General features: G+C 41.5%; 1 protein-coding gene across 6 annotated transcripts in view; it reads right to left on the bottom strand.

Annotated features, from left to right (window-relative positions):
* The window catches only part of cdc42bpab (CDC42 binding protein kinase alpha (DMPK-like) b), a 68,018-nt gene that overhangs the window by 14,902 nt on the left and 40,673 nt on the right, over window positions 1-12,443 (bottom strand). For all 6 annotated transcript variants that reach the window (XM_046373863.1, XM_046373862.1, XM_046373864.1 and 3 more), the window contains 18 exons: window positions 12,131-12,224; window positions 11,100-11,300; window positions 10,748-10,886; window positions 9,935-10,044; window positions 9,705-9,784; window positions 8,639-8,817; window positions 8,326-8,448; window positions 7,964-8,097; window positions 7,574-7,695; window positions 7,166-7,286; window positions 6,729-6,839; window positions 6,340-6,587; window positions 4,751-4,856; window positions 2,435-2,559; window positions 1,473-1,578; window positions 1,098-1,246; window positions 867-958; window positions 271-347 (listed from right to left, as the gene is read on the bottom strand). In XM_046373863.1, coding sequence (XP_046229819.1) covers window positions 271-347; window positions 867-958; window positions 1,098-1,246; window positions 1,473-1,578; window positions 2,435-2,559; window positions 4,751-4,856; window positions 6,340-6,587; window positions 6,729-6,839; window positions 7,166-7,286; window positions 7,574-7,695; window positions 7,964-8,097; window positions 8,326-8,448; window positions 8,639-8,817; window positions 9,705-9,784; window positions 9,935-10,044; window positions 10,748-10,886; window positions 11,100-11,300; window positions 12,131-12,224 — 2,317 coding nt within the window. The remainder of the gene's footprint in view (window positions 1-270; window positions 348-866; window positions 959-1,097; window positions 1,247-1,472; window positions 1,579-2,434; window positions 2,560-4,750; window positions 4,857-6,339; window positions 6,588-6,728; window positions 6,840-7,165; window positions 7,287-7,573; window positions 7,696-7,963; window positions 8,098-8,325; window positions 8,449-8,638; window positions 8,818-9,704; window positions 9,785-9,934; window positions 10,045-10,747; window positions 10,887-11,099; window positions 11,301-12,130; window positions 12,225-12,443) is intronic.

The following is a 12,443-nucleotide window of genomic DNA, read 5'->3' as shown; positions in this document are numbered from 1 at the left end:
AACCGCCTAACCGAGAGAAACTTACGTCTTCCCAAAACTCAATTAAAGAAGATGAGGATGAGGAATAAGAGTCCTGATGTACCAGAGAATGAAGCAAGAAAAAAAAAAAAAAAAGATAAAACCAAAATAAAGATTCATGTGAACAAATAAAAAGCATGAAGGAAAATATAATTTCATGAACTTTATGATTTCCGAGTTGATCATGATCATCGACTTTAAATCTTTAATTTCAGACAGATTTTCAGTAGTTCGCATGAGCTAAAAACTTACATCAAACTGGTCGAGTGCTGAGGTGGGGGCATTGAGAAAAGCCAAGAAGGAATTCTGGGAATCCTGGTGCTTGACACCTACAGACACAGAACAAATAACAAAACCGTGGTTAAGTGTGTGATATTAAAACATCAAAGGGTGAATTAACCTAAATGAGTCACAGGACTGTTTCTAAGAAGTGACACCCCTCCCTGGGTGTTTCATATGACCTCAGTAACAATACATTTTCATGTACACATCACATGGCTGCTGAAGCATAACCTTCCAGTTTGGTTCCCTGGTTGTAGTTATCCCTCTTTCATTGTAATAATCTCTCACAAGACGTTTCACACTGCGGTGTCCAGTCAAACATCAGCATGCAATGTATAGAGAAAATGAGTTTTAAATGATTTATTTATTTATTTTGTACTAATGCAAATTAATATGTTGCATATGGCAAAAGTGTCTTCTCGTCTGCATCAAGCACTTTAGAGTGAAAACAGTAAAAATGAAAAACACTTGTAAGCACTTGTGTCCCTCAGCATGTTGCCATTCCTTTGGGTGTTTTGGTTGCAGACAAGAAAACAGAAAGGTCACTGATCGATTTTCAGTCGTACCCCTTCGTAGCCGAAGCTCCTCTGTCTCCTTCTTCAGCCTGTCGATCTCAGCCAGGAGCTCCTGGTTTTTGCTTTCCACATCCTGGAGTTTACTGGTAGGTCAGAGACAATAACGCACCAAGGTTTGTTAAGAATTTTTTTTTGTTCAGAAATCACTGAAAACAGAGTTTATAGTTGAAAAGGAGCACAAAAAAACAAAACTCATGAAGCATTGTTGTAAAGCATCCATACCATTCTGTGGCAATGTTACTGGCCTTGACCTTGTTGAGTTCGTCCTGGATGCTCTGCTTGGCTCTGATCTCAGCATCCAGGGCTGACTGGAGCTCCAGACGGGCTGACATGTCCAGCTTGGCGAAGCGGCGCATCTTCCACGGCATGTCCTGAAACAGGGAGGGAAAAAGTGAGTAAATGAACAATAGTGACAAGATGCAGTTCAAATGACAGACAGGCACAGAAAATGTCATAATTCCACAAATATGACAAAAAAGTAAAAGAATGCCAAATAAGACTTTTATCTTATTTGACATTTATTTAATCATCTTAGAAAAATAAACTCTGCAGCATCTACAGTGACTGGAAACAGTGTGTGTGTGTGTGTGTGTTCACCGTGGCTCTTGGTCCCAGGCTGGTGTTCCTCAGTCCTTCCAACTCTTCTGTCATCTTAGTGGCCAGAGCCTGCAGGTAGCCCCGAGCATCCTTCTCATCACTCACCCTGCAGCAAACACACACATATACACATATTTGCTTTAAGATACATGCAAATACAACAACACACCACTGTAAGCACTTTGGGTACTTGTCATCACTTTCACATCATCAGCTGCATACACAAATATGGACACATACTCAGGTTGCAGGGAGCTTTGAGCACATCACTAATCCCCAACACTTAGGCAGAATAAACACATACACTCAAGCTGACCCTAAACTCAAATATACACTAAGTTTCACATGAACATACTTTACACTTAAGTTGTACACACCTTTCATATTCAAAGCTCAGAATTAAAAAAAAGTTACACTGAGGGATCATCTTTCATAATTTATCCATTGCAGAAGCACATGATCTCCAGCAGGGGGCAACACAAATCACTAAATTCTTTTAAAAATGCATTCCAGCCTCAAAATTTGTATGTGCATGTTTGGAATGTGAGTGTGTGTATTGGTGTATTTCTGCATATGGCTAGCTGTGTTTTGTGTGTGCGTGTGTGTGTGTGTGTGTGTGGTATGTGTGGTATGTGCGGACTGCAGGCTTGTCCAACAGAGGGAAGCCGAGCAGCTGGCAAGGTGTCAGCTGCAATGGGAAGTGATCTGAGAGGAAGGGAGGGCTCAGGCAGCTCTGAGATCTTCAGAGGCATGCAAGAATTGCTGCAGTTATACTGTGTGGAGGAACTCAATACACTACCAGACAACATGGGAGTTTGCGTGTGTGTGCATGTGTGTGTCTGCATGCAAACTGAATATAGCTGTCCCTCAGTCTGTACTACAGCATCAATGGGAAAGGATCTGCCTCAGCAAGTATTGAGGACATTTGAGCTACTGTGTGCATGTGTATGTGTGTGTCTCACCATTGGATGATTTCTGTGATCTGGGCCTCCCAGTGAGCTACGCTCTCCTTTTTGTCAGCCAGCTCCCTCATCTCGTCCTCCAGCTGTCTGTTGGAGCTGCTCACCTTCTCAAACATCGTGGTGAGCTGAGAGGATAAGCACATAGGCAAAGAAAACGGCTCATATTAAATGTCACAGAGGGCTGAAGCTGTTACTAAGTAGTAAGACACCTGGTAAATGGATTCATACATATACTGAGACCAAGACATAACATCAGAGAACTGCAGCACTGCGTAATGGCTCTAACAGTTGCTATCTTACGACAAGCAAAGGTGCAGAGCCTTGAGCATGATGACATTTTAAATATGTAAAATGTATCATTGTATTGATAGAGATTATGGCAGGTTTTATGAGTCAACTCCCAGATGCTGAAGCAGACTCAACTACAGTGCTGCTAAGGAGGTGGGTGCACTCACATACGCGCACCTACACAGAGACCAAGAAAGGTGATTAATCTCAAAAACCTTTCCTGGATCCTTTAATATTAGAGTTAGAACCATGGTGACATCAAGACAAGCCTCAAGCTGCCCTATTGTTTGTGGGCATATTCTGCAGTCTTGCAAATGTCAAGACTGTGATGTAATGTGCAAGCCAAGACAGTCATTTCGTATGGTTTTGCAATTTCTTTCCAACGCTGGAGTCGGTATCTGTGAGGACAGCTGAGGTCACGAGGCTTTGAGCTGCTGAAATAAACACTAACTTGGAAGGAGATAAATACTGCTTTTTTCCAGTATGCGCTGTAACTCTCTGGATCAGAGCCCACTAAATGACATCCCAGCGATGAAAGCACTCGGATGAGATTTAGGCATAAGAGCAGTCTGGGGCAGCGTGGGGCACAGACACCACACCTCAGCAGAAACGCAGTACAATATGGTTTGAATGATATGGCTCAAGGTGGATTTGATTCGTATGTGCTGACATTTTAGCAACAAAAGAAACATCTCTTGCATGATAAATGTGTCTTCACTTTGAATCATTCATTACAAAATCACCAGCTTGTCTGCGGCTCATGTTTGACAACAAGTTTGTTTTACGAATATTTTACCGCAGTGACTGCTGATTCCTTAACACTGTTACATTTGTCACGTTTTAATTTTCTCCTTTTCAAATTCTTCCGTTTTTTTTTTTTTTAATCTTGGGCGACTTTAATGAAAAATAAAAAAAAAAAAAAACGCCTGCAAATGGAGTGGAGCAAGTAGCCTTATTTGATGGGCGTCAATTCTGCTACTGATCACCAACACATGTCTTCTCACAGACAGACGGTACTCATTTAGATAATACAAGCGATTTACGGCAAATTTATGGAGTTGAGAAAACTGGTGCAAATAAGCCTTACAGAGAAACCACACTTGAGTAGAATATAACAAAATCCTTCAAGAGGCGCTAATATGAAGCTTCTGTTCATTTCCAAACACACAGTAAAATAGTCACCAAGTTGCTCATGGCTGGCTGAAGTACTGCATAAGTACTACACACTCATCACCAATTTGAGCTGGACAACGGTGAAAATGGATGTTTCCTGAATTCACATGCAAAACACATTACAATTAAAGATGGAGTGGCTTGATTTTGCTGCTAAGCAAACAAAGCTGAAATTCAATGCCACTTTTTCAAAGACGAGACCAGTCTAACAATAATATTTTCTCACACTGCAAATACGTCGAAGAACTATTTTGCGCAAAGACCAGCACACAGATGTAATCCGTCCTGAGAGCTTAAGCTTTTGCAAACATCATTTTTCAGTGTGTGAAATAACATAATAATACATTAAATAACTGCAGAGACACATGCTATCGTTCCAGTGGCACCCACATCCATATTCACTCTATTTCATCAAGATATTTTTGATGTTATCACTTGCAGACTTTTAAAAACAACACTTGGACATTTTATTCCATATGTCAAAATACCTCCCACTTCTAAGACATTGTTTAAACTGGGAGTCTTGTTGAACTTCCAAGAGCTATTTCCAAAGTCAATAGAGTGTAATCCAGAGAGTCATTCCATCTCACTGCGTAGGAGGCTACAGGGTGTTTTTAATGGGGGATATTGAACAGTGATTTCTTTGGCATGGCTGGCAAAGAGGGGGTAGAGGGAAAGACGTGATGACAGAGTTTGGGCCGGACAAGTAGTGTTACCTGAGGTTAGGGAATTGTGGGTTTTCTGGGGGTTTTTTAGCATGTGTATGTGTGTGTTTAGGAGAGATAAACAGATCATTAAAAAGCTGAGAAAACAAGAGAAATGAAACTTTGTGTACATCTGAATAAATATTTCTACCTTTTCCAGTTCACTGGACAGCTTCTTATTTTCTTCAGTAAGCAGGACTCTCTCCCTCTCATATTTCTCTTTGTACTCGGCCTCAAACTCTTCCCGCTCACTTTGGCTGGAGGAAACAAAAAAACACCCCACATACACACACACACACACACACACACACAGAATTAAACTTACAACATAGTATAAATTTACATTTATTCTGTAACCATAAATTCACAGCTGCAAATCCAATCTCAACTCTTGACTGACATGAATACTAACTCAGTCTTATAAAAACAGGACTTAAATTCAGAGAATTGGGTTTTGGGAAATTACAGACTCCTGAACTGAGATGCTTTGAACATAGCAGCTAATCTAATGCAGTGGTTTCATAAGAACCCAAGAATAAACAAATCAATACAATCTAATGTTCAGTGATGTGGCAGCCGACCTCCCTCGGAATGCCTCATCTCTCCTCCTACCTTTGTTCTCATGTGGGTCCACACATTTCCTGAATCAAAGGCTTGGTATTAAGACCAGGTACTCAGTGCTCAGCACAAATACATTAATGCAGTTAGAATCTGATACAGCGGTATGTTTAAAAATGAATTAGAAATTAGTGGGAAAAAGAACACCAGGCAGGAAGGTTAGGCCACAGGGTACAAAAAACAAAGCTCTAAAGCTTTCTCCTCAAAAACAAGATTTCATTAAAATTCTATTAAACTAGATGTTCTCAAAGTGGGATCGAGTGCCCCTGAGTACCTACCAGGGGCTCTGCAGAAGAAAAACAAGTTACTTCTTCCTTTTCTTGATATTTAATATCTGAGTTGGCACATTTTGACAGAACAGTTAAAAAGAGAATAGTTTTTAACTAATACAATCATTTTCACCCTCCATTCTTCATTCAGAACTCCAGTATAAGTCTTGCTACTTTAGAGCAAAACAATTTCTATAAGCTGCCACATTGTTTCAATTCACAGGTAAAAGCCTAAATTAAGTGAACATACGGGGTTAACATGAGAGTTTATCATCTCTACAGGCCTGTTGATGCCTCACTGGAATATGTGCTTTCAGCTTTAGTTTCATGGCTCAGGATTGTGACCAACCGAAGTAAACATCAACAGCTCTCAGGGCTCTCAAGATCTCTTACATCACCAACAATTTCGGAAGGATAAGTAAAGAAGTTCTCTGAAACGGCAGATATCATCTTTGGATTGAGGGATGAAAGTACTTCCGACCCTCTGGAAGAAGGTTACCTGTTCACTGGTTTACCTCTGGTCGGGTTAGGGCCAACACAACTATTTAAATTCTAATACGTAACAATCTAAAAATAAGTGAACTATTCAAAAGAAACAGCACCTCACAGGGTCTACACATTTATCACATGAGAGCTATTTTTAATTCAACTCTAATTACCTCATGTAATCATCACTGGAAAAGAGCAAAGAAAAAAAATAATAATATCATGCCTGCCAGGACACAGGACATATACAATGAAGCAACACCACTAACTCTGATACACCAACAATACAGAAGGAAATAAACATTTGTCTTGATTAGGTGAGAAAAAGAAGAAGAAGAAGAAGAAGAAGAAAAATGGATTCAGGCACCTCTCACGGCGAGTCTTCTCCAGCTTGTCTTTGAGCATGAGGATCTCTTTCTGCAGGGCGAGGGTTTGGCTCTCACCGTCCCGCAGCTCCTTGCGCAGGGTCTTCAGCTCCGTGCTGTGCTGCGCTTCCCTGCGCGTCAACTCCTCCTCGTACAAGAGCGTCTTCTTCTCCAGGTCTCCCCGCAGGCGTCCCACCTCCTGGGTCTGGTCCACTGAGGCCGGGGAGGCGGAGGGGCCAGCCTGTTTCAACTGGTTGCGGGAATATGGAGAAAAACGAGCTCGGTGAGTTTGAGAGTCAAAGATGAACAGAGCAGTCAGGCTCTTTGCATCAGTACAGACTCTTACCGTAGAATCAGGTTCACATTCACCTGTGTGTGTTTGCACACTTACCTTAAGACCCTCCAGCTCCTCCTCCAGCTGTCGGCTGTACTGCTCATTACGCTCTCTCAGCTTCCTCTCTTTCTGAGCCTCTGCTGCCTGCTCCTCCGTCTGTGCCTCCATCTGATCATGGGCACAAGCATAAACTCCAATGATTGGATGCAAATGCAGATCAATTACCATTTTACCCTCATGCAACTCATCTGTTTTATACATGCGATATGGTCGTAAAATACAAAAACAAATTCAAACACAAGCTAAACATTCAAACCACACATGGCAACTGTCCCAATACCAAGAACAGTCATATAAAAAATAGAAGTCTCTCAATATTTCTAGAAAGTGACGAGAGTACAATACACAGACAGTGACAGAAGTTTGAACTGTGCACCAACCAGTGAATGGAGATAGAACAGGGTGAGCTACCAACCACAGGGAGACTACTCTACCTCCTTCTTGGCCCTCTCTGCCTTTCGCACCTCAAGACGGAGAGCCTCAGTTTTCTGGCTCTGGCTCTCTATTTCCTCCTCCTTGTCGCGCAACTGGCGAGCGAGGCGCTGCTTCGCCGACCTGAGTGAAAAGTTGCAGTCACAACAGGTTCTTAATGTCACAGGTGAACAGAAAACCAATAAGGGGAAACAATGAAACAGACCTCCAGTAAATACGTGACACCTATTACTACAATGCTACTTTAAAAACAGATTTCTATACAAATCCATGTATTACAATAAAGGCAGTTGTCTATATAGTATACACTAATAACCTAACCAATCAAGTAATACTAACAACAATTAAGTCATTATGGGGAGGTGCAGGACTCTTGGTTTTTGAGAAATGATGGGGGGCAGTGATCCCACCTGAGGTCTGTGAGTCTCTCATTGAGCTCAGAAAACTCTTGCATGGCCAGTTTTCTCTGGCTGTGGGCTTCCTTCAGCTCCTTTGACTGAGACTTGAGCTTCTCACTGGCCTCCAGAACATCCTGGACACAAAAGGGAGAGAGTAAATTAAACATTAAAGATTCTCATGGCGACTTCAAGGAAAATTTATCTCAATATAGGCAAGGGGTTAGTATTTGATCTTCAAGACCAAAAGACTAAATTGTTGTTATTGTGGGTAATATTTAGTACAGCCATTACATTTGTCCTATACTGGGCATACAGCATCTAAATGAGGTAAATGAAGGGGGGAAAAAAACTATTCCATACACAGACACACACACAGAGCATCCCATACAATACTGGTTTTACCTTGTGCAGCTCATCCCTCTCCTGTGTAAGGCTCTTCATTTGTTTCTCCAGAGTTTTAATGTGTCTAGATGAGTCCTCCAAGTCCCTGCGGGCCAACGACACGTCCTCCAGCTGCTTCTCCAGCTGGCCTGAGTCTAACACAAACACACACACACACGTATATATACAAATGTATAAGATTTAATAAAATGTAAGTTAAATTTGTGATAGACTTCGACTGAGGCTGTTTGTTTCCAACTTTCACTCCAAGTTCTGTTCAAAGTTTCCTGATTCTAAAATTCAAATTTTGCAGTGAAGTCAGTAGAAGTAGCGGGTGAATCGAAGTAGTAACTAGATAAAGTTGAACAAAAACAAATCCTGACCAGCGATCTGCTTCTTGAGGACATCAATCTCGCTCTTCAGACTCCTGATCTCCACCTCCTTGTTAGCACTGAGAGGGCCTTCGCCTGTCTGGTGCTGCAGGGCCTGCACTGTTTGAGTAGACTCTGCAAAGGGTCAGGTAAAAGGCATCGGTTGTGTACTCTGATATGCCCCACTGAATGTACAGTACCTGCTGTGGGTATATACAGTGACTGCACTAATGTGTCTCTTTTCATTCAACCTCAAATTGCAGTGTGTTTGGAAGCATGTATGTGATTTCACACACTACCAGGCGGACTCTTTCATCAGCCTTACCTTGCAGTTTGCGGCTCAGCTCTAGTTTCTCCTGCTCCAGGCGTCGGATCCTCCTCTCGTAGGCCTCAGTGGCCAGGCTGTCCTCCAGGCTACGCTGCACTTCCAGGTCCAACTGGTCCTGACCTGCCTTACCCGCCTCTGATGCCAGCTGTCGCAGGCAACCCCGGTCAGACAGGGTACTACAGGGAAGAGGATGGGAAAAAGTTAGGTAGTTGTTAAGAGTTAAGCATAGTGGGCATGACTGTGAAAACAGCACCAGTTACAATCAGTGACAGAAAAACTGAAAAACATGGCAGAAAAGGTGAATGACACAGGAAGACAAAGCCATACAGAGAGGTAAAAACAGGCATAAAAGTGTTAAAAAAAAAAGTAAAAAAAAAAAAGAAAAAAGAAAGAAAGAAAAAAATCAATGAGAAATTGTTTGCTTAAGGAAGAAGAAGTAGGTGATAGAGAAGAAGAAGTGAGACAGATGGAAGAACATTGAGTTATGGGGGGGAGAGGGGGGGAGAGAGAGAGAGAGAGAGAGAGAGAGAGAGAGAGATGTGGGCAGAGTAGAAGAGGGACAGAATTAAAAATCCATTATCGCTGAACCTTGAAGAGATAAGAAAGCTCGTGGTCAGTTTGTTGCATTCTCATGGGGAGCCTTTAGTGCGAAGAGCTTCAGCAAATCATGAACATCACCTTATTAGGCAGGGAAGCTAATTTAATACTCCTACGTGTCTTCAGATTGACAGATAAGAATGTTATGCAGTGAGAAGACTTGTCTGGAAACACCATCCATTTTTGTCCATCACTAACACATGAAGCCAAACAATGACAGCTCTCTCTATTACAACAGTGAAATTGGATTATCAATAATCTTAACTTCTCCAACTGATAAAATATGGAAGGAAAACAGTGCCTTTACTTCATTTCATCTATTTCTTGTTCACTAAAGATCCACTAATCACAATCATAATAATGACTGTTAAGGAAGACCTCCCAAAAAAACACAAACTGTCAAAGTCTAAAGCCAGCAGTATGTATATAATTCAGCTATATATCTGCTTCCCATGGTAGCACTTACCATTTACTTGTGTATGTGAAACCCACAAAGGGCAGGTGGTGGCCAGAGAAGGCAGTGTGGGAGGGAGGGGGCATGGTCTCCTGAAAAATTATTCAAGAAGATGACAAAAAAGTGAGATTCTCACATCTCATGCACACGGTCATAACAAATCTGAACAGATTTATAGGCACTTAATAAAGTGAGAGTATGGCCTATGCTTTAGCCTGTCAATCCCTAAACAACCCCCTTACCGAGTTCTTTAGGCAGTCATCGTCCACATCAAAGTTGGAGGTATCTGTAGGACTGCTGACCTCTGGGATGTAGGGGGCCTCACAAGTCAGAATGTTTTCCCAGTCAATGCCTGAACACAAGAGAGGAGTTCATCAAAAAACGATAAATCAATGAAGAGGAACAAAACAGACAATCTTAAAAACAAACTGGGTTGACCCATAGTTATATATGTCAATAATAAAACAATTCTAACATACATTATATAGACAAAAATATTTTGAGACCTGACCATTACACCAACAGGGACTTTGATGACACTGTATTCTACCGTAAATACATAGACAGCCTTGCAGCTACATCAGCTTCCACTATTTTGGGAAGGCTTTCCACAAGATTCCGAAGTGTTTCTTGGGGTTGGATGGGGTTGAGGTCAGGGCTCTGTGGGGGCCAGTTGAGTTCTTTCACACCAATTTCATCCAACCACGTCTTTATGGGCTTTGTTTTGTGCACTGGGGCACAGTCATGCTGGAATAGAAAAGGGCCTTCCCCAAACTGTTGCCACAGAGTGGGAAGCATAACATTGACCAAAATGTCTGGTATGCGCAAGCATTAAGATTTCTCTTGAGTGGAAGTAAGGGGCCAAACCCACCCTCCCTGAAAAACAGCAAAATCCCAATACTTTTGTCTATATATGTATGTCAGTTGAGATACCAAAGCATGCTGATAGGGACACTTGAACATAAAAAAATACATATGAAACATACATTTATACTGGAAACAGAAAGAACATTCAAATCACAAGACATCTTTAGATCTGTGAAATTGTACTGCACCCATGAAGAAGGGGTGGTGCTTGAAGTCTTCAATGCCATTCTGGCCCAATCGGTGCTCTCGACTGCAAATGAGCCGACGAATCAGATCCTTTGCGTCCTCTGACACATCTGTTATCTGCTGTGGGAATTGGAATCGTTCCTGTACAAAAAATGTGATGGAAACAATATTTGAGATGGAAAATTCCAACATATAACTTTTCAAAAACACAATTTCAGTCAACTGCAGCTCCTGAGTTCTGTCTGGATTTCTGTTATAGCACACTTCTTTGCACATACTCCAATTAATTAGTGATAATGTGCATTTGTCCCATATTGACATTAACAAAATTATCTTTAAACTCGATAAGCTCACCTTATGGTTCATGATCTTCCCATAGGTTTCCACCAGGGACTCAGCATAGAAAGGAGTCTCTCCATACAGCATTTCATACATGCAGACGCCCAGGGACCACCAGTCACACTCAGGCCCATACTTGCCTTTCCCATCCTCCATAGCCTGGAGGATTTCTGGGGAGATGTAGTCTGGAGTCCCCACCGCCACGGAGGACTGGACCTAGCACATGGGCAAAAATCAAAGAGTCTCGCAAACAAAGTAGTGTAGAACTCACACATTCATGTTCAGCATGCATGCTAATGAAAGCAATGATGAAGAGTTACACAGTGAAGTCTTAAAAAACAAAAAAGGAACCATCACTCGAGCAAAGGGCAAACAACTGAACACAGACAACACTCAACTCTTAGTTTCCCACTACAGGATTACCTCTCTTAGCTACACATATTTGAAACCAAATTTGAAAATGCACATTTGATTTTAAATCCCAAATTATTAAAAATCAAGGCAGTAAACTGTAATATTGTATAAAAAAATACAAATTTTAAAAAATGACTGTCAGGATTAAGTGCCAAAATCTCCACAGTGGAGGAGAAAAAGCAGATGTTGGAATTTGGATCAATCACATATTGGCATCACTTCTCTTTATTATCCAGGAAGTCACTTTAATACAAATGAAACACTGGAGAAATACACTCTTATCTAGACACTAGTCTTCAACTATGTTCCAAAAAGTGTCAAACAAGCCCTGTATTTATTTCTTCAAATGGTCATATAATCTCATCAGTATATTAACTGGAGGAACAAACCCAGGCACTTCTTTGATCATTATTTCATCCTGTCATTTTTCTTTTACATAACACCTGAGGGAAACTTTTTTTTTTTTTTTTACTAGGAGAATTGTCTGAATCATGAAGGGCAGGCACAGCCAAGCCACTGAACCACACACTCCTCCTGGGAGATCCCTGGGGGTTGACAACGAGGTCAGTAAAGCTCTGGTATGTTTGCTTTGGACCCATGGAGGCATCAGCAGCAGTGTGGTTAAAACTTACCGTCCCGTCCTCCATGAGTTTGAGGCAGGAGCCGAAGTCAGCTAGGCGGATGTGGCCGTTCATATCCAACAGAATGTTGTCGGGCTTAATGTCCCTGAAAGACGACAGAGGAAAAAGGGTGGATGGTGGTGGACCGTGGGGAGGGGGTAAAAAAGGAAAACACAAATTGAACAAGTGATTCCTCAAAGCAGAATGAAGAAGATGAATAAAACAAGACATTCTTCCAAACAAAACAATACCTAAAGGACATTTTAAAACATATACACAAGCCTAACTGTCATGTAATTAAATTTCCTAACATGGGGAAATTTCA

This window comes from Scatophagus argus, chromosome 19, assembly GCF_020382885.2.
Source record: "Scatophagus argus isolate fScaArg1 chromosome 19, fScaArg1.pri, whole genome shotgun sequence".
NCBI classification, from domain to species: Eukaryota; Metazoa; Chordata; class Actinopteri; family Scatophagidae; genus Scatophagus; species Scatophagus argus.
Note: the sequence above shows the minus strand (reverse complement) of the source record. Positions and strands in the feature narration are given on the sequence as shown.